The following is a 23,593-nucleotide window of genomic DNA, read 5'->3' as shown; positions in this document are numbered from 1 at the left end:
TGATACAAAAATATATTTATTCATTTAACATGCCATAGTAATTTTCACAATATACAGTTACCAACAAGTAATATTCCTGGTTAACGCTTAGCATAAAATCCAAATTTTTCAACACTTTTATGTTTTTCGGTAATGTATAACTACAATCACACACTATAAGCTAATCATATTCCTTGATGACGTATTTGAGTTTCCGTATCACAGCTTCCACATCGTCTTTGGTTATTTCATATCGTAACACTACTCTCACTGTTGTGTTAGACATTGGAAGGATTTTTATTATGGTCTCTTCGCCAAGCGCTGATCTCTCTTCACTAGTAACCTAAAAGATACGGTTAAATGTTAACTACCGCAAAAGAAAAATAGCATTTTGTCATACTACTTAAGATCTTTTCAATGAACATAGCTACATGATCAGAAATATGCTGCCTGGTTATTATTATTATTATTATTATTATTATTATTATTATTATTATTATTATTATTATTATTATTATTATTATCATCATCACACAGCCACACACAAAAAACTAGAAGTTCTGTGCATCGGACCCCAGAGTACGCATTTGATGTTCTTTGTTACACAGAATCCAAATTTCGAAACCCTAAGACGACTGACCGTGTTAATTTTGTTTCATGGGCGAAAAATGTGTGTCCTCCCCATCCAAAATTGCACAAATTTTTCGCCCATAAAAAAATGACATGGTCAATCGTCCTGGGGTTTTGAAGTTTGGATTCTGTGTAATAAAATATATCGAATACGTACCCTGGGATTCTGTGTAATAAAATACATCGAATCCATACCCTGGGATTCTGTGTAATAAAATATATCGAATCCATACCCTGGGATTCTGTGGAACAAAATACATCGAATCCATACCCTGGGATTCTGTGGAACAAAATACATCGAATCCATACCCTGGGATTCTGTGTAATAAAATACATCGAATCCATACCCTGGGATTCTGTGGAACAAAATATATCGAATCCATACCCTGGGATTCTGTGTAATAAAATACATCGAATCCATACCCTGGGATTCTGTGGAACAAAATATATCGAATCCATACCCTGGGATTCTGTGTAATAAAATACATCGAATCCATACCCTGGGATTCTGTGTAATAAAATACATCGAATCCATACCCTGGGATTCTGTGTAATAAAATACATCGAATCCATACCCTGGGATTCTGTGTAATAAAATATATCGAATCCATACCCTGGGATTCTGTGGAACAAAATACATCGAATCCATACCCTGGGATTCTGTGTAATAAAATACATCGAATCCATACCCTGGGATTCTGTGGAACAAAATACATCGAATCCATACCCTGGGATTCTGTGGAACAAAATATATCGAATCCATACCCTGGGATTCTGTGTAATAAAATACATCGAATCCATACCCTGGAATTCTGTGGAACAAAATACATCGAATCCATACCCTGGGATTCTGTGGAACAAAATATATCGAAACCATACCCTGGGATTCTGTGTAATAAAATACATCGAATCCATACCCTGGGATTCTGTGGAACAAAATACATTGAATCCATACCCTGGGATTCTGTGGAACAAAATATATCGAATCCATACCCTGGGATTCTGTGTAATAAAATACATCGAATCCATACCCTGGGATTCTGTGGAACAAAATATATCGAATCCATACCCTGGGATTCTGTGTAATAAAATACATCGAATCCATACCCTGGGATTCTGTGTAATAAAATACATCGAATCCATACCCTGGGATTCTGTGGAACAAAATATATCGAAACCATACCCTGGGATTCTGTGGAACAAAATACATCAAATCCATACCCTGGGATTCTGTGGAACAAAATATATCGAATCCATACCCTGGGATTCTGTGTAATAAAATACATCGAATCCATACCCTGAGATTCTGTGGAACAAAATACATCGAATCCATACCCTGGGATTCTGTGGAACAAAATATATCGAATCCATACCCTGGGATTCTGTGTAATAAAATACATCGAATCCATACTCTGGGATTCTGTGTAATAAAATACATCGAATCCATACCCTGGGATTCTGTGTAATAAAATACTTCGAATCCATACCCTGGGATTCTGTGTAATAAAATACATCAAATCCATACCCTGGGATTCTGTGGAACAAAATACATCGAATCCATACCCTGGGATTCTCTGTAATAAAATACATCGAATCCATACCCTGGGATTCTGTGGAACAAAATACATCGAATCCATACCCTGGGATTCTCTGTAATAAAACACATCGAATCCATACCCTGGGATTCTGTGGAACAAAATATATCGAATCCATACCCTGGGATTCTGTGTAATAAAATACATCGAATCCATACCCTGGGATTCTGTGGAACAAAATATATCGAATCCATACCCTGGGATTCTGTGTAATAAAATACATCGAATTCATACTCTGGGATTCTGTGGAAAAAAATATATCGAATCCATACCCTGAGATTCTGTGTAATAAAATATATCGAATCCATACCCTGTGATTCTGTGGAACAAAATATATCGAATCCATACCCTGGGATTCTGTGGAACAAAATATATCGAATCCATACCCTGGGATTCTGTGTAATAAAATACATCGAATCCATACCCTGGGATTCTGTGTAATAAAATACATCGAATCCATACCCTGGGATTCTGTGGAACAAAATACATCGAATCCATACCCTGGGATTCTGTGTAATAAAATACATCGAATCCATACCCTGGGATTCTGTGGAACAAAATGTATCGAATCCATACCCTGGGATTCTGTGTAATAAAATACATCGAATCCATACCCTGGGATTCTGTGGAACAAAATATATCGAATTCATACCCTGGGATTCTGTGTAATAAAATACATCGAATCCATACCCTGGGATTCTGTGGAACAAAATATATCGAATCCATACCCTGGGATTCTGTGTAATAAAATGCATCAAATCCATACCCTGGGGTTCTGTGGAACAAAATATATCGAATCCATACCCTGGGATTCTGTGTAATAAAATACATCGAATCCATACCCTGGGATTCGGTGCACAGAACTTTTTTTCTGTGTGGCTGTGTTATTATTATTATTATTATTATTATTATTATTATTATTAGAAGGGCGAGTTATAAGTCTTGCAATATTCTGTTACACAACATATCTATTTTTTTTACAATACAATGAAAGCAGATTATCATTCAAGGTATATCCCCTCGTATTGGACTGACCGCAGCCACCTTTCTGCCGGTTCCTCGATTCTACGTCGGAACCACATCTTGTCCTTAGAAGCAAAGGCGTTATACAGTACTGTTTCCACCTCCTTCTCGTCGATAATGATTCGTTATTTCAGTAAGTGCGTCATAGACTCATAAAAGTAGTAATCTGACAAGGCAATGTCAAGATTATATACCGGGAGTGACTTTGCGTTATCCTATTATAACAGAGCGCGCTTCCGGTTCATCAATGCAGGATATTTTTGGCATAGTGCAGCATACATGTGATCGAACTGTTCGAAGTAAAGACTATCGTTGATGACACAACCGTTAGGAACGAATTTGAATTAAATCACCCCCTCGTAGTTCCACCATACACATAGAGCATTACTTTGTGTTCGAAATGGCCTTGTTTACGACTTGTTCTGAAGCTGGTCTTTGCTCAACCACTGTTTTCGCGCATTCGAATTTTGGAAAAGCACCCACTTTTCGTCGCATGTGAAAATCTGTGCCAGGAAACACGTATCACGTGGATTTTGCAGCAGTTGTCGGCACACATCTATTCTTCTCTGGACCTGAACTGGTGTCAACTTATGTGACACAATGCAGCAGCTCCTGATGTCTTTCCCGAGTCCGTAAAGGTGACGCACTCACTGCACTACGACATGAGTTGGTTTGACAATAGTCGTGTGCTCGTGGATGGATTTCCCTTAATGGCGTGTGGTATGATCGTACGAAGTCAGTTGTCCTGTGGCGTCTGAACCTTGGCTAATCTTCGAAATTTCTTATAATCTGCACGAAATATTTGGAACAAACGAGTTGATGTGCTCTGGTTCACTGCACTTTCCCCTATCGTATGTTAAATGTTTTGGGTTGCTGCCACAGCGTTATGTTCAAGTTGGAACTCATACGTAACAGTTCGCGTATCAGATCTTGTTGAGCACTGATTGTCACTGACTGAAGATACTGACAGAGAGGCAGCCTCCGTGTTAAATAGCTTGTCACACTACCTCTTGGACCAGTTCGACCTTGTACTTCCAATCGATCACGGCGTATATAAGCGCGTGCTCTTCGGGTTGTGGAAATATTACAAGACCTATAACTTACCCTTGTATTATTATTACAGCCAAACGAGTTAATTCGAACATTTGACACCGCATTTGTCTGCACTATCGCACTACTATCTGCACCCCAAGAATTCTTTCATTCTTCACTCTTATCAATATTCTTTCTCTCTCAGTCTACAGAACAAAAACCTTCAACTGAATATTTTCCGTTCTTAACCCGGCTTTTTTTTTCTTTCTTTCTTTTGGAAATGAGTTCAAAAATCTTTATGTCGATACAGGTATTCTGATTATTTCAGTTTCAATAAGTATACCTGACTCCATGCTTGATGTTTTCCTTCTTTTCTAAAGGTGTAGATCAACATTCTAGCTACGTGCAAGTTCTGTGACTCAGTACACGCAGTCTGGATACAATCGCTTTCTTTCTTTCTTTCTTTTCTTTTTTTAATTATCATTTTATAATATGAATCCTCTGTTCTGGATGTACACTCATGTCCATAAGATTGTCGCATATCTATAATTATCTTCTTGTAAGAATATAATTTGATAATGATTTTGCAGGGTAATTTTAATACTGATACTACGGGTATAATCAGAAAATGTATATTTGTGGTAAATTTCATAGGAGAAAGAATTATAAATACGAAAATTAAAATGAGTAAAACAAAATGTTGCTAAATGGACAAGAAAGTTTTATTTTCGTTTATTATTCTTATTTACTGCTCTTTTGACATGAAATTTTCCACATACATGTCTGCCGATTATACAACACTAACATTATAAGAAATACCGGGCGAAGTCGTTATCAAATTATATTCCTACAACAACATATTTATAGATGGATGTGCGCTAGATGGATGCCGAAGCAAACGAACTGGTTCCATTCCCAGGCGATTGACGTTAACGAAACTGGAATACAAAAGTTGATACCACGGTTTGACAAGTGTCAGAATTCTGGTGGTGAATATATTGAAAAGCAGAGTCATGTGTGTTGTATCTGTGGCAATAAATGTTTTAAGGTCACTGTCTGGCCCCCTAGGGGAAACTTACTTTCTGGATCTGCCTCATATTTTATATGCATTTCTTATATATAATGCTTGGCTTATATATATATAATTACAATAAAAGGCAATAGTGCGTAAGCCATTCAGCATATACAAGGGCTGGGTGTAGCTACGCTCCACATTTTCTAAGATTCGGATACTAATGGTAAGGGAAATAATGTAGCGAGCACCACGCTCTAGATGTATTTACCCTCCAACTCTTTCCAGATACGTTTCTTACAGAAGTTGGGTGAATTCCTGAGCCATATTGGAGAGATAATAGAAATCCGCTTCCACCAGGAATTTAACCCGGACAGCCCAATTGGTAGATAAATGTCTCACCAACAATGCCACCACGGCTCTATAAGAGTTAGATTCGCTAATTATAATATCATTATTACAATTGAGGGGGTCAACGCAACAGTGGTCTAATCCTGAAAAAATTGAAAAATTGTATTTTGCTGGCATTGTATTGAATGACCCGCTATTTAGCTTAGACAAAATTCTCATCGTAAAGGTGTGTTTGAAGTTGCTAACTTCTTCTTTGAAACGAACTACACTTTAGTATAACTGCAACTACGTTCCATCTTCAAACAGCCAATGAGATGGCAGCATCAGAGTTACATCTCACAACAGCAAAGATGATAGACGCTAATGTTGTTAACAGTGCTGCGAGTGTTGATTTATGAACTAAAGAAGCACAGAAATCACGAGAATACATAGACAGAACGGGTAAGAAAGTTGGGAAAACTAAACAAGATCCGCCGCGTGGTTGTGAACCTTTTCGCACAGAACAACGTGAAACAGTTTTTAAGTAATTCTGGAATATTTGCGACTCAAGCGTGCGAATTGCTTATATATGTATTAGTGGATATGTAAAAGTAAAAGACGTGAAAATTACATACGGTGACACTGGAGATTAAGTAGGAGGCAAACAATGTTAGGTAAACGGTATAAATTATGCAGTACCTCGTTATGAAGTTTCCGCCATTCCGCATTTCCGTCTCTCTTGGGTCCAAATATTCGACTCAGGATTTTATTTTAAATATTTTCAGTCTGCCTTTTCCTTTCCGAGTATGCGATTTTACATGCAACTTCTAAAATTCAAACGTACTAGTACATATTCATAACGTAACGTAACTTTGGACGTGTACGATTGATTCCATAGAAGAAATGAAACGACCAATACCTGTGCTAAACGCTTACAAAACTCGATCGGCTGCACCCTGCTTGTGTCCACATGAATGATGATAATATTTGTATGGCAGTTCTTCAGGTCAACACTGAAGTATTGGCTCTTACTGGCTACAATAGCTGAAACAGTATCCAGAACAAAAGTAATAAATATCATAGCTATGATCTAAGGAAGTACTATTTTACTAGGTGTGTTCGGAAAGTAAGTACCGTTTTGAAAGAAAATATACTAAAACAGGTTTGTTCAAGCCAAATTTATTTTTACATGAAAGAGCACATCTTAAACTATTATTGGATATAGTTTCCATTAATACTCAAACACTTGGTTAGAGTGGGTGTCCAACTTGTTCAAACCTTCTTCAACGAAACATCCCGTCAGTGTATGTACCCAGGGGTGAAAAACTTCGCCGTGCAATCCAAAATAAAATGAGAGGAATGCTCAGTAAAGGAGTTGTGTTTCTCCATGACAATGATCGTCCCCATACTGCTGGTGGAACCTAAATGTTAACCCAAAAGTTCGGTTGGGTGCAATTTGATTACCCACCGTACAGCCCCGACTTGGAGCTGTCTGAGTATCACTTGTTCTTGCACCTGAGCTCGAGCTCGAGCTCGGTGATAAGCGCTTTAAAAGTGACGACGATGCAAGAAACGCAGTAAAGTTATGGTTGTCTTCACTGGCGGAATGTTTCTCTGAGAAAGCTCTGAACAAGTTGGTCACTTGCTCTGACAAATGTTTGGATATTGGTGGAAACTATGTCGAAAAACAGTTTAATATGTGCTCTTTCATGTAAAAATAAATTTGGCTTGAACAAACGTGTTTTAGCATATATTTTTTCAAAACAGTATTTACTCTCCGGATACGCCTCGTATGTAATTACAAAAATCAAATATGATCCAGTTTTTAGAGTCTAATTTAAATTATTTTACTTTCTAGAGTTTACAATAATTTGGTGTCCTGTACGGTACTGAAGATGTGAATACAAAATAGAAACCCAACCCTCTGATACAAGCTGATGAAATAATGTTCTCGAGTAGTTAGTTAGCGCGCTCAAACTTGACGTTAGCAATTGTAATTTTAATAAAATGCGAGTTCAGTGATAATTAATGGACGCATGTTTGTTTCATTTGTATCATATAACATCGTGCCCGTGGGTCACGGGTTTTCTTTACAGGGTTCTCCCTTTTATCCCGCATTCCCATTCCATCAATTATTTCATAATTATTCATTTTCAATACAGAGTTCCATTTATCTGGATAAATTTATTTCCCTGACTTCTCCTTGGCTTTACCTGATGTGTGGCAGGAAATTCCCTGACTTTTATGAAAAGTGTCGGATGACGTTCGCACATAAATAAGGAATAAATATCGGTGAATATTTATATATGAGAACATTTATTGCATAGAGACAAATAATAATCAATTGCTCATACGTACATTCCACTTATCACCCATAAAAATCTGAGCAACGTTCCATACTGTGATCATTAATGGTTGGCTAAGCTAAAATTGGTGTACTATTAATGTTAGAAAAATATATATTTTATAAAATTTCCCTGACTTTCCCTGATTTCCAGTCTTTCTCCCTGAGTTTCCCTGACTTCCTTGACCAGTAGGAATCTTGTACCAATCATCCGTCTGCTTTAGTCTAAAGGACATAACCGTGAGTCGTTAAATTAAAGTTGTTGTTTTTTTTTTTTTTTAAAGCATTTACAGTAGAACCCCTCTAATCCGTCACCTTCGGAACTGGGGGGTATGGTCGGAACGCAAAAAAGGTTGGATTATCAGAAAATACAGATTTACAATAAAATAAACAGTACGGCCTCTACAGTAAAAAAAATTGCAAAAAAATCTACAAAAACTATAATTATTATTGTAAAGAGTAAAGCATACTGTATGTAAAGTATTTAGTAGGTAAGATTATAGTTTAAAAAATACAGTATAGTAAATAGCAACCACTAAAAACTACACAGTACAGTAGAGAAGACACACAACGAAAGAAACAATACAATACAAGAGTTGACGGAGCACTAAAGCGGACAAGCGGTAACAGCAAGTAAACAAATACCGCGATAGCAGTAAACGACAACGGGCCTCATGAGTTACCGACGAGTCGGGACAAGTTCGGCTCGAGCACGGTCGGATCAACCGGAGTGGCGGACCAGCCGAGGGCGGACGACATAGGTTCTACTGTATTATTTACTTTCTACAGGTTAGAAAGAAATTAGGATTAGGAATTATATTTCTAGTGTTTCGGCATCTATGGCCAGATTATCCCGTCCCCCAGGGTGCATACTAAAATTCAAAAATCAAATTTCGTTACATTTTCGTGACCTATTCTTTACCATAAAATTTGGTACCATTCTTAAAACCGAATTTGGGTGCGAATTAGGCCGAATTTTCATGCATGCGGTAGAAGCTTGCTTCGTTTACAATTTGGTAGCTTCTAAAGTCAACCATAGACGTTTTATAAAACAAGATTTTCCCGTCTGTACTTATATTTGTATATATATATATATATATATATATATATATATATATATATATATATATATATAAAAGTCGTGACCCAAAAGCTAAATTCGTGACTTTTTTACTTCATGACCGTTTTCTGATTTCGTGACTTTTTCGTAACCTTCATGACCGATAGACATTTTGCGTCACGTATGAGGGGTGACGTCAATCAGTGATAACACCACCTGGGGAATTCCAGAAGAAGAAAGGAAGGAAACGGCCTGGGACCATTATGTGAGGTACCATCCCGGTATTTGCCTGGTGGGAATGAGGAAAACCCAGAAAAACCTCACTCAGGAAGACTAGCCTGAAAATAGCTATTACACATTTTCGACCGAGTGTTCCCACCGGAAATAGAACCGGGGACCGCTCGCACCAAAGGCGAGACCGTTAGCGACTACGCTACGCGGGGCCACGTAAAGAAGAAATGAATCATTTGGGTTTATTAAGAAAATTATTAGAAAATCAACTGACAACATTGCTAATTCATGATGCTGTGCTCTGCTAAATAATCAACCTTAAAATGTTTCAAATTAAGCAATAAATCCTTCTTAGATTACAGACATTGTGCAATATTTCAGTCCTTTTTTAAAAAACAAAACGTTTGAAGCTTTTAAAATGACCATGGTTTCATTGATAATGACTTTTGAAAATAGGTTTAGAATAGGCTCCCTTTATGGAAAATATACCTTAGTATCTTGTGCAAATAACATTTAGAGATTTTTTGTCTTAACATAAACAAAAGTGAAAGAATAACTGACGTACCTTCTGCGATCATTCGTGCGTGTTTGTGATCCTCCTCTAATCTGTCGATCATTGTATCCAAAGCAACGATCCCAGCCGCAGCGATCACTCCCGTCTGTCTCATGCCTCCTCCCAAAGACTTACGAACACGGCGTGCCCTGCAATTGAACATATATTTCAATTATATTTATTTACCAGATGCTATACGATACATATTAAATGTAAGAAAAGAATTTCTTAGCTTTAATATACAGTTCAAAGAATTGTTAACTTGCTTTAGTACAGAAATTAATCATAGCTTTTCTATAAATTTTGTTTTCAATGACTTGTCTTATTAACTGCTCTCTAAAAAGGGCTCTTGCTTGTAAATTGTAAGACCAAATCGTCGTCGACAAAAAATCCAGCATTCAGTTGCACCTACATGAAGTTCTATTGCTTGAATACATGTTTATACGGCAGGATCACTTGACGCCCACATGAGACATTTCTAGTACAATACGTTAATTTATTCTATAATATTAACCTTACGATGGCAACATTAATATGACAGCTTCAGTAGGTAACATAGGGTGACCAATAACTACACTGAGATTTTTTTTATATAAAAAAATAAATTTTATTTATCATAATGTATTATTCATACAAGCTGACAATGAGATTCACATTTAAAATAAAAATAACAAGAACAGCATAAAAGGACAAAATGTCAGACCTTTTCCTGAATCATTGCCATTTGTCACACATGTCTTTTCTATGCTCACTGCAAACTGGATGTCCACACTTAATGCAACTTGTTTTCACTTTTGTGTCTTTTGATCTAGAACACAAAAAGCATCTTGCTTGCTTTGACAGTTTACTGGTCTTTCTCCACTTTCTTGATCCTCAATCACAAGCACAGAACAATGCTGGATGATAATTCATGTGCAAGATTTTTTTGCAAACGCTCCAGCATATGAGGTTTCATAAGTTGTAGTCCTAACTCTTGTGAAAATTGTCTCCTTTCATATTTGCCCTGTTTTATACTCAAGTACAATATCATGGAATTTGTCCCGGGTTCGATTCCCGGTGGGGTCACTCGGTCGAAAAAGTGTAACATGCTTTTCAGGCCAGCCATCTTCAATGAGGTTTTCCTTACTCACACCAGGCAAATGCCGGGGTGGTACTTAACTTATTGGTCCCAGGCCGCTTCCTTCCTTCCCTTTCACCGGATTGTGTGCTCGCCGAGAGACGTCATCCCTCAAATCGTGACGGGCTAAATGGCCTTAGATGCCGAAAGCCCACAAATCTAAATCCTAAATCCTAAATATCATGGAATTTATTCCTGTTTGATCTAGATAAAACAAGCATAAAGGCCAACGTCGAGTGTATCTTTTTATTGTGTAGAACTTTCTCATTTTATTGAACGTATCAATACCACCTTTGATTGAACTATAAAACTCAACAATTTCTGGCTTCTTATTTTCGTCATTTACAGTTGGAGTATAATGCATTGTAGAAAGTAAAACAACTGACTTTCCTTTTTTTGGTATGAACGAAACAAGAGTCTTCTTACCACCGAAAGGAAATTGTAATGTCCAAAGAGGTTTCTTCTTGTCACGTAAGAAAGACTGGGGAATCTCTTTCTTGGCTTTCCTCATTGTATCTACAAGGGTCAAATTGTAGTCTTTTAGCAGAGAATCTGCCAGGGAAACAGACATGAACCAGTTATCGCATGTTACATTGCGTCCAGTACTACGTAATGGCTCTCAGAGGTTTTTCACATAACATGGAATATCTCCTTTTGACCTATCACTACATTCTTCTTTTCCAATACATGGAATGGCATGCATCATATAATATGTTCTTGAATCACACAATATTATGATTTTGAGGCCACATTTATCTGGTTTTGTGGCAATGTAAACGCGAAAAGGACAATGCCTTTGAAACCCTAACAGTTGTTCCTCAATAGTAACATACATGTGTGGTTCATACCAAGTTTTACAGTGTGTTATGAACAATGTTCAAAAATTGCGAGTAGAAGGAAATTTATCATTATGATCCCTGGTCGTTTTATCATAAAACCTTAGACACAATAATAGAAACTTGAATCTCATTTCAGACATAACGGCACTTATAAACTAAAGGCCCATAAGTGGCCCATATGTCTTCCGGACTTCAGGGCTCATAGCGGTCTGGTCTGTTGTAAATAGTTGAAAAGTGACCAAAAGCACACGAAAAAGTGACCAAAATCTCATCTTGCCCCTTTTTCCTTTGTCAATTTCTCAATCACCTCTCTTTTTGTTTGTTATTTTGTTTCATCTTTGCTCCTTTGAGCTTCCTCCTTTCTTAGGTTTTCTAAGTATGCTTTGTAGTTACGGTAAGGAGACTTAGCAGATGTAAGAAGCTTCTGAGTAAGTGAAACCAGTTCTGGCCTATTTCCGAATTTCTTCATCCCGGACATTATATTCAACTTAGCATTGAGAGCATTCATCACCTACTCTTAAGAAGAACATACAGAAAGCATAACACAAGATGAACATGATGAACCACACAAACACACACACACACAACGTTGAGCGTAGCGTTAACTATTACGAGAGAAAACTAAAAGACTATTATGATAGAAGAAAGAATAGACACAGAAGGGTTCTTAACCCCATCTTGCGAGCTTAAGCATCCACCAACCACCTACTGTGCTTTAGAAAGAATAAAAGCTGAAGTGAGAATAAAGCTGACTGCTTCACATGTGGCAGCAAGTACTGAAGCTTTCAGAAGAGTATGTGTAACAAGTTTCTGCCTTTTTTCATTTATTTTTACATTTTTCTTAGAAAACTGCCAATGCAAAACATAAATCACACTTTTAGTTAAAAAAAAAAAAAAGTGACTCGCTATGAACCCTGGGACTTAGACGACTATCCTTTCTACTACCTGCAAAATACAACAAACCAATGAGAGCTAATATTTTAGATGACGTTGTATCATTAGTAAACCTCTGATTCTGGTAGTTTACTTCATTTCTCTGCATTTCCTCATTTGTGTGAGTGACCATTAGGTCTATTAATAAACAATTCAAATACATCTCCTTTACACGCAATACTTTTGGACAAGTTCTTTGCTTTAGGAAACTTTATAATATTTCGTGAATGTATTCTAGTTTTTTTTTTTTTTTTTTTTTTTTTTTTTTTTTAAGGTGGTACAGTCGACCATACACGGCCATTTCTACAATGATGGTCCATGTAGGTGCAGGATTCTCATCATCTGAATCAGAAGAATCAAACTCAATTTCACTACTCTCTTCAGACTGAACCTCAACTTTATCTTCTTCATCACTCAAAGTTTCTTCACCAAGGGATATGCTCTTCTCTTCATTCAGCACTCTATCTACAAAGTCAGCAAAATTGTCGTTGGTTACACTCATAGGATCCATGGCGAGCGACAGAAACAATTGTCGGGTTAAATGAAATTTACAGACGTAAATGGTATCAGGAGTGATATGCCACCCCACAGTACTCCGAAAACAAAAACAGAACTCACTTCACGCAAGCTTATGCAATACACTAACTGCCTTGTACTGAAAAGAGATTAGCAGGGTAGCCAGGTCACAAAAACTAATAGCTGTAAAAGAGTAAAAATTAAAACAGTAGGCTGCATCCCTGTTACCATCGTAAGGTTCATCGATCAATAAAAAGCCATTGCAAGTTCTATATGTAGATCATGGCCCTGAAACCCACCGGAAACAAGTTATGCCGAAAATACGTTATACTTTACTTCCGTTTTCCCTACTGCATCCTCAAAGAACACTAACAGTAGAGACAAGAAATGATTTCTTCTCCTTTTCAAATGCACTCAACTTTCCAAGAGTGCATTCCATTTCCGCTAAACATTCCTGAAAATAAATTTAGCTACGACACTCATCACCACAGAAAGCAAAATTTCAGCACTGGATCCTAACCTCTGTGAAAGTAATTCAGTTAGTATCATCATCTTTTTTTCTCTTCGTCTTTTCTCACTTATATGGGGTCGAAGTTACTGACGAGTCTTCTTCATGAAGTGCTGTGTTGGAATTCCTTTCCTGTTTGACCTTTCTCCCTGAAGTCATTCTTAACCATATCCAACCATTTCCTTCTTGGTTTCCCTCTACCTCTCTCCACATCCCTCTCCTCTACCTCTGTTTCTCTTCTCTCTCTTCCATTGCTGTCACTCTTCTGACCACATGGTTGTTTGTTTTTCTCATTAGATGGCCATATCACTGCGGTCTTCTTTCTTGGATCTTCTTAGATATATCTTTATTCCCCTGTCTTTCCTTGTCTTCTCGTTATCCCACACATCAATTGCAGCATTCTCATTCTGGTAACATTCAATCTTTTATCTCTTGTGCCTTCTGGATTGGCAATGTTTCTGTTCGTATCGCTGCTGGCTTAACCACTTTTGTAACCATCCCTTTATTATTTACTGTGATTCTGCGGTCACACTGAATGTCAGATACTTTCTTCCGGTTTCTTCATCCCTTTTGCATTCTGTGTTTTATTTCCATGTCGAAATCATCATTCCTGCTAACAGATGATCCAAAATAGTTAAAGTTTATTACTTCATTCAATCATTCTCCTTACCTCTTTCCTTTCCCTATCCTCATTTGCTTCTTCGTTTAACTCGATATATTCCGTTTACTTTCTACTAACTTTTAGGAATGTATCTTCCAAACACTTCCTCCAATTCTCCACAAAGAAATAACCTAGCTTAAATAAAAGTAAGAAATTCTTGTATGCTACTTACTTTCTAATGAATTCTGCAGATCCAACGAGAACTGATCCGATGGGAGCTCCAAGGTTTTTACTTAGACAGAAGCCACAAGAAGCAAAATCCTTCACTATAGAGGACGCTGGCATCTTCAGATACACAGCTGCGTTGAACAGTCTGGCGCCATCCATATGAAGAGGAATACCGTGTGCAGACGTCCTTTTCACTAGCTTAAAACAGAAGATAATAATATCTTACTTTAAAAAAAATAAGATTAACATTTTTCCATTCAGATAAAACCCATCATAGCGCTTACAACAATACTAAGACTATTTATGTTCTGATTATAAAGTAATTCTATCTTTTACATTTCTTATTATATGGTCGTCCATGTATATTCGTCACCAAGAGTAAGTGTACATCATATATGCTTTCTGTTAGTAAGTTCGGAACGAATTCATCAACTGAATTACAAGTTTTAGCACCGTACAGAGAATTGTATTCTTTATACGAGGAGCGTTTCATAAGTCCGTGACTTTGCAAGAGATGGCTCGCCAAGCGCAAGTTTCATTTTTTAGTTGAAGTTGACTATCTTCAATAAATAGACTCGAAGAATAATTTCGATTCTCCTTTTTTTTTCTTATATTGTTGTTCAACGGCGTACGTAAAGGGGGTCCTGCATTGAACGCACCCTTGAGCAAGATTTAAGCCAAAATAAGCATTTATCACATTAAGATATGTATACCATGCCTGAAACAGGGACGCAAATAGCTAATTGTCGCCCAGGGCAAGAACTCGCCTTAGTGCCGCCTGACCAACCAAACCAAAACGCTCCCCCAAATATTTGCCCAATTTTGCGCCCTCCCAACCCAGCGCCCGTAAGGCTCGTCCCCCCCCTTCCTCCTAGTTACATTACTGCCCTGAAATGATACTAACTTGAGAGGTTGAACTCCTCCTTGACGATAATCTGGATACGCTACTGTTGTTGTTAATAGCCTGTTTAGTATTGGAAATAACTAAAATGAAGTTTATGTGCTGATTAAGTAGTATTTTATGTGAGGAAAACTATTAAGGAAGCAAACGAACAGTTTAAAAAGTATTACGGAGACTCGGTTCCGTCTCATGGAATGGTGCAGAAGTGTTTTCACAGTATTTCCTTCTAATCGTACAGGCATAAACCATGTTAAGTGATCGAGGCATCCGCAAGAAGTTAGATCTAAGAAAATGGTGAATAAATTGCGTTGACAAACATTCTCGAGTAATAGCTAAAATGGTAAACATCTCAGTCGACGGGAGACCCGGGTTATATTCCCGGAGGAAGCTCTTGTGGTTCGGATCCCACGTTAAGCTGTAGGATCACCTCTCAAATAACCTCGCTGCTGAAAGGGACGCTAAACTCAAATCTAGTCAAAATCTCAGTCCAATATTTTTAACACTCTCAATTGATATTTAGTTATGAGGAAGCTGTCCGCAAGACAGGATGCTGCTACTGTGCACTGTTGACCAAAAGAGAAATCGCATGAACATTTCGAGACAGTGTTTCGACATATGGAAGTGCAACGCAAGTGAGGTTTTAAGGTGTCGAAATGTTGCTAGTACGGGTTGCAAGCTGCAGGTGAGTAATTATTTTTATCGTTTTTTTTTCTTCAAAACATCAATTTATTATTTTATTGATAAATCACCTTGCCCAGCATGTGCGAGGATGAGTTACTCCTGTGGTAGTATTTTTAGTGGAACATTGCTGCCAGAATGCGCTATTTTATTTTTTAAAAAACTGTTTTTTTTGTGAATACGTAAAAAATAGTCTTTACAACTGTCAACACTGCAAAACAACATGCAGTTTTTGTCCCAACCGATAAATATTAATGCGTCCTGTTCCTCGCAGTTGATTATAAGCAACCTACATTTTTCGAATTACACTTCTGGTTATTTAAACCATCACTAAAATTCAGCGTTACAATTTGTCTCATTGATTTTATTCTCAAAATACCTCCACAGACAACGCTAACTTTTGTCACAAAAATCATGTCTCTATCATTTTTACTTCAATAAATATACTCGATCAAAATTTGTATTGCATTTCTTCTGGGACACTCTGTAGAATTGAACAGGTGGTCCACTTCTAGTACAACCATAGAAGTGAGTCAACTCTCCGATTTTGTAACAATAATAACGATTATTACAACTATACCTTAACTAATATATATTTACATCTGTTTTTTAATAGTCTAGTTATGTTTCAGAAGAAACGTTCTAGAGAAAATACCTCGTTCAACCAATCCATAGGAAGGACATTGCCGCCGCATCTGTTATGCGTGTTCTCCACACACACAAGGGACGTGATTGGATAATGATCATCTGATTCACGAAACTTCGATTCTAGATCATCTAGGTCAAAAGTTCCGTCTGGCTTGTTGAACACTTGTCTCGTATGTACTCCACCTATCTGAACGAAAATAACAACCATTTAGTTCTTTATATTGTGGATATGAACTTGATAATCTAAGGTAATGTAGACAAAAACAGCTATGTTTGAAGATTTATCAAAAATTCAGGACCATAGATCAACTCCGTTACGAGCACAGATACGAAAAAATGGAGGACAGTTGTTGGAAATAGTTGTTCTTAAATCTAAAAGGGGATTTTCCAATCTCACCAGCCATTTCGATTCCACACTGGTAAGATGCCCTATATTAAATGAAAAAGCAACATTTGTACTTCAGCGGGCTGTGCGAGCGGAACGTAAGGGTACACAAAAATTACACGAAGAACGTGCAACATTGTTGTGTAAGGGAACCTAGAGCACCTCGAACCCGTAGGAACCTAGACCACCCGAATCCGTAGGAAACGAGCACCTCAAACCCGTAGGAACCTAGAGCACCTCGAACACGTAGGAACCTGGGGCACTTCAAACCCGTAAGAACCTGGAACACTTGGAACCCATAGGAACCTGGAGCACCTCGAACCTGTAGGAATCTAGAGCACCTTGAACCCGTAGGAACCTAGACCACCCGAACCCGTAGGAAACTAGAGCATCTAGAACCCGTAGGAACCTAGATCACCCAAACCTGTAGGAAACGAGCACCTCAAACCTGTAGGAACCTAGAGCACCTCGAACACGTAGGAACCTGGAGCACTTGAAACCCATAGGAACCTAGACCACCGGAACCCGTAGGAAACTAGAGCACCTCGAACTCGTAGGAACCTGGAGCACTTGGAACTCATAGCAAACTAGAGCATCTAGAACCCGTAGGAACCTGGAGAACCTCGAAACCGTTTTCCAACAATGCTGTATTCAGGGCTCAAAGGAATAGCCTACTGAACTGGTAACTTTTTTTTTTTTATTTAACATAGATTGCATTATCAGCGTAGAGCCCAAATGGCTGGTGCAATTGAAGAAAATGAAACACCATTTTAGATTACAAACTACCTATTTGAGAGACTTTCCATTTCTTCGTATCTTCATTCAGAACAGAATTGATCTATGGCTCCCGACTTTTGATACACCCTATATATTTCTTAACAATTACATAAAGATACGAGATATCTTTATGATTTAACTATTTCGACTCATTAGTGGCAAAGATTTTGAGATACAGTGATTTGCTCACCAGTTGAATGTGTTAAATGTAATGAGTTACATATCAAGGTTTGTGTTCGCATAAATTAAGTATTCGCCCTTCGACACTAGAGCCGGTCAACTATACGGTTTATAAATTGGCATCGAAATTTAATTGTGTATATATCAACTCCATACACTGATTAACATCACAGCAATATTATCTTCTACACATGCATTATGAAAATTATGTTTTACGAAGCATACAAAGTCTTGGATCGAACTAGGAATACGCCACTGGTATAAGAAAAAAAGATTTTATACTAAATAGTGAGGTTATCGTTCTCTAACTCTTTTCAATCAATTCAAACATTGAGTCAAGGTGGGTTTAATCAAAATCATACCAATTGCAAGATTCATTTTGTGTCGTCATGTACACTGAAATTTCTTTAAGTTGGCCACAAGAGGGACTCACTGGCTCAGAGGTAGAGTACTAACCTCTGTGCTGAAGATTCCTGGTTCGACCCCAGGCCAAGTAAGTGTATAGTGGACAACATCGCACCCATGGGTTTTCTCGCTGTTCTCTCGGCTCCTCCCACATTCTCATTTTCTATTATATCATAGTCAGTCACTTTCATCGGATGGCCGTCTCCTTTAGCACAAAGAATATAATAGTGGGCCGATAAGTTTGTTTTCCTTTTTTAAGTTCTACTATTTTTTTTTTTTTTTTATTTATGTTCATACATTTCAAACTCCTCTAGCACGATCCAGTGCATTCTCGTAAAACTTCTGCTTCGTATTGTACAGTATTCCACACAAGAAAATAGTATATGTCATATACAGTAGTTTCTATTATGTACAGTTTTCTTGCAAAACACCTGGCCTTTCGCCTCTTTTTTTGAAGACGACGTATGAAAATATGCTTTGTCTCGACTGATTTGGCCAAGAAAATTAGCACCCGACTCATTTAATTCTACGTATGGACAAGAGTACAGGACTTTCCAAAGACAGATGGAGTTCTGTTGCTATAGGCATTCTGCCATAAAAAAAAAGAAAGACGAAAAAAATTGTCATGATTTCCTTTACCAATGTTGCTTATAAGGGATATTGAATGCTGCAAATTTGCTATTGTTGGAGAGGACTTTCAAAAATTTGTTTAGAAAATGATCTGTATTTCTTTGAGTTTTACGTCCCACGGTTATGCCGGTTAGGCTAAAGGAGACGGTGATGATGAGTAATGAATGAAATGGTGGAATGAAGAAAGTGGGAGGAAACGGGAGAACCCCGAGAAAACCGACGCATACGGTGTTTGTCCACCACAAAGTTCACTTGGCGGGGGCTGGGATCAACCCGGGACCCCTAGCACCAGAGGTGAACGCTCTACCACTGAGCCACCGCGGCCCCGATCTGTATTTCTGTCGTTAAATTAGTACACATATTATAAACATTATATATATTAGCCGTCAACTAGAGTTGAAACTAGCAAGCTTTATATTTAGCAAAGCAATCCCAAATAAACAAACTATTGCATGGCTATTGTCAACTTTGTAGAGATGAGCAAAGAACACACTTTTACATAATATAGTCAAAAATTCCCGGAATGTTGTTCTAGTTTTGGTATTTGTGATGCAATGACAATGAATCTTATATGGTACAGTTCCTAAGTTGCCTAATTATGAACTTGACAAGCATTAACGCGTCATAATAAGCATTGTACGAGTAATGTAGCTGAACGAAGGAGCGTGTGGTGATCAGTCGAAGCAATTTCACAAATCAAGCAACGCGCAAACATCAAGTCTATGTGCAAATTGGGGAAAATCTACTTCAAAGACTTCCGATAGCCTCAAAAAAAAAAAAAAAAAAGTTTAGCACCATCGGATGTTTGGCTCTTCCCAAAGGTAAAAATGGGCCTTTTCCGTTCCTCCAACGTAGAAGAGATCAAAACCAACGCGACGCCTGAACTTCGGAAGATACCAAAGGCTTTCGTCGGTGTATCCACTAACCGCAGGAGTGGTGGAACAATTCTGTGTGTGTTGTCAAGGTGCCAATTTTGAAAATGAAATGAAATCTTTAAGTTTTACGTCCCATGGTTATGCCGGTTAGGCTAATGGAGACGGTGATGATGAGAGATGAGTGAAATGGTGGAATGATGAAAGTGGGAGGACCCCGAGAAAACCCACGAGCACGGTGTTTGTCCACCACAAAGTCCACACGGCGCGAGCTGGGATCGAACCAGGGACCCCAAGCACCGGAGGTGAACGCTCTACCACTGAGCCACCGCGCCCCCGTGCCAGTTTTGAATTTATATTGTGGTAGTAAAGAGCTAAATAACCGGAAATATTTTGCCTGCCCCTCGTATATTTCTAGCGTCCTATTTTAAAAACAAATTACTAAAGTCTTGGAAAATCGTGTCGCTATCTTCTTTCCAGCCCATGGTTAGAAACGGACAGTGAGTTTGATATTTGTTATGAGAAGGAAAAAAGCAACTCTCCCTGGTGTTAACTGATAATTGTGTCACTCTTCACTTTTTGTTTTTCCTTTTTAATGACGAGTTTTAAGCATAAATTCCTCTACATCATGTATAGCAATCTCATTCACAAATAAGACACTAGTACTTTTAACACAAATAGCTATTTTACGTTTACATACACTTTGTGTATAAAGCAATTTTAATTGTTACTATTGATAAAAATAAAGAATACAGTTAATTGTGTTAAAATATACGATTTACAAAAGATGAGAAGTAGTACTGTAGAAAATCAGAAAAAAGTTAACTAGCAAAACAAGGCTTACCTTGTATGTTATCCGAGGCATAAACGCCATTACGTACATGATGCATGAAGGGAAACCGAAAAGTTCTGCAATACGACAGAACGGTTCATTACAGGCGAATACAAGCTAGCGCGTGTCTAGACAGGTCTCAACCTGCACTATAGCCACTTTAGTCACTATGTAACATTGAGTTTCAAAAGAAATTTTTAAAAATACTGGGGCCCCAAGTCAAGACAGGTCCGCCTGCATTGTAGGCTTTGTACGACTTAACGTTACGTTGCTGCAGGAAAGACACTAAAAGAAACTATTACATCTTATAAGTTGTACATTAATTTGACAATTCTTTCTGTATTTCTCTGGGTATATTGATTCTAACATCATTTTGCCCATGTTCTTTTCTGCAATTCTGTCCTGGCGATTGGCAAAGATTTATTGTCCAAAATATATGGTGTTTTGTTGCCTTTTGATTTCAAAGCTGATAAGGTAAGCCATGAACTATGAGAAAGAAGTGTTTTCTTAATCAGTAAGTTACAAGAAAGTGGAATAACACAAAGTCAAATTTATCTACAAGTGCAACCGTAGGAAAAATAGATATAGAAGGTGTACAAGCTTGAAGTAAATAAATAAATAAATAAAAAATAAATAAATAAATAAATAAATAAATAAAAACAAATTCTAGCAGTATATTAAGCCACACACTACACAAATGAGGTTGAACAATAATAATGAATATTGGTACCGAATATAAACTAAGGTTTCCTGTGTGCCCAGAAGGTAAGTCGATCCAGAGGGTTGAAACAAAACTAAAAAAAGCAAGCCACACAACAATACTTGACCTGAGAACTCCCACCTTGTTCGTAAAGGATGATGTGACTTTTGTCCCCTGCGATTACCTCGGAACCTCGCTTCTCGCAGTGGACCATAACTGAAAATAACAAAAATATTTCTTAGTTTATGTTGTTTTAAATTTATAATCTTAATGCTATTTTTAATTTTACGTCCACAGTTATGGTCTTTAGGCTCAAGGAGACGAATGACAGAATGTGAGAGGAAATTGAAGAACCCAGGAAATACCTATGGAAATAATGTTGTCCGCCACAAACTCGTGTGGCCGGGGATCGAACCAGGGATTCCTTGCACCAGAGATGAGGGCTCTATCACTGACGCACTATACTCCAAGGACATGTTATTGTTCAATAGAACGAAGTTTAATAAATCGTTTAAGTTACATCCACGAAAAAAAAAAAAAATAGATAGTTCAAGCAGGATCTGAAAATGGGAAAAAAGTTTCTGGTGCTTTATTTTCATTATTAGCAAATTATTATTACTGTTTCTTGATTTTCTATTATTATTATTATTATTATAAAGTTCATGCCTTCGCTCAGTTACAGTGTATTCGTCCTTTTAAGTTAAAAAAATCTTTAATTAGTTCTTCACCCTCTTTTTGAAGCAAGCTAGGTACACATGCCAAGCTACACTATGTACTATGTGAAGGAAATAGTGATTCCTTCCCCAAGCGCGCAGAATCAACTGACCCGACTTTGGACAGGTGCGACTGTCAGTGTAGTATCTGAGCTGGTGACAGAGTGGTTGTGTCTTCCCGCCGAACAGAAAATGCAGCCAAGATTGAGTCACCTTTAGAAGGGCTATGTTATAGTCCATTACGACGCAAAATTTAGTGTTTCAGAGCTCAGGAAGTAGTGTAAGAGTGCTTTAGTGACATTCGTTGAATTTAATCAAGAATGTGATGGACAAGTACAGTCCGCAGCAAAATACCTACAACATGGCGTGATTCTGCCACTTAGACGTCATGTTGATTCCCTGCGCTGTTAGGCGTAGTTTCACAATAAACTTACATCCTCATGTTGCAGGTTTTTTTCTGCGGACTGTACAAGGATTTCGTGGCCTAATTTTCGCTTCTTCAACAAAAAGGGAGGAGAACACGGCCGCACACATAAACTACAAAAGCATGCAGGCGGTACTTCGCAGAATAGTTATGCAAGAGAACACCCGAACCAAAAGGCAGATGGCGAATCGTGTAAATGGTGTTTGGAAACTGTCAACCACACTTTGGGGCAACGACTGAATCTTGAAAAGATGTTCAAGGCTAGCGATGATAATCTTACCGACACCTATCGACGGGAGCTCGAGTATAACACTTGGAAGCTGTAGGAGTGGCATTTGGCAAACCAAAGGTGGTGGTACGTCGCTACATTGGAAGGGGCGTGGGTGTACCTTTCCGATTGAGGCAAAAATTGAAGCATCATGTACAGAGACAATGACGCGAGAGGCTTCACAAAGTAGTTTCGAGCATGCAAAGAGGCTTTCCCGAAAGGGTTCACGGTAGTTACCGACTACTGTCACCGAGACAAACTGAAGATTTGCAGCGTGAAGCAGAACTGCAAAATAAACTCGAAGTACTACCAGAAGAAGATTCTAAATCCGACCTACATAAAGGAGTTACCAGAAATGTACAGAACCAATACGATCCGCATTCATCAAGACAAGGCTTCATATACTTCAAGATCGTTCCTCGCATTCTACCAGGATATAATGGAGACTACTGGAAGACACACCATATCTTTCAATGAGACACCTATGAAGTTTCCAGACGCAAGTATAATGGCTATTGGAGATAAAGATTTTGACTGCTTAAGTGAGCTCTGGGCAAGAAGCATATGAGTGGACTCTGGAAAACTATGAAAAAGGAATGGAATAAGATCCCCTTCGTAGTTCTCCAATGTGGCTTCTTGTAACGAAAAC

General features: G+C 38.0%; 1 protein-coding gene across 2 annotated transcripts in view; it reads right to left on the bottom strand.

Annotated features, from left to right (window-relative positions):
• The window catches only part of LOC145665028 (uncharacterized), a 46,850-nt gene continuing 23,257 nt past the window's right edge, over positions 1–23,593 (bottom strand). The window contains exons 5-10 of one of the 2 annotated variants that reach the window (XM_081732241.1): positions 21,667–21,755; positions 16,766–16,945; positions 14,536–14,729; positions 9,802–9,938; positions 6,521–6,645; positions 1–322 (exon numbers count right to left, since the gene is read on the bottom strand). In XM_081732241.1, coding sequence (XP_081588367.1) covers positions 161–322; positions 6,521–6,645; positions 9,802–9,938; positions 14,536–14,729; positions 16,766–16,945; positions 21,667–21,755 — 887 coding nt within the window. In that variant the 3' untranslated portion in view covers positions 1–160. The remainder of the gene's footprint in view (positions 323–6,520; positions 6,646–9,801; positions 9,939–14,535; positions 14,730–16,765; positions 16,946–21,666; positions 21,756–23,593) is intronic. The other variant, XM_081732242.1, reaches the window with a different exon arrangement.

Source organism: Thermobia domestica, chromosome 11, assembly GCF_964235325.1.
Source record: "Thermobia domestica chromosome 11, izTheDome1.hap1.1, whole genome shotgun sequence".
NCBI classification, from domain to species: Eukaryota; Metazoa; Arthropoda; class Insecta; order Zygentoma; family Lepismatidae; genus Thermobia; species Thermobia domestica.
This window is presented reverse-complemented; position numbering and strand designations above follow the sequence as displayed.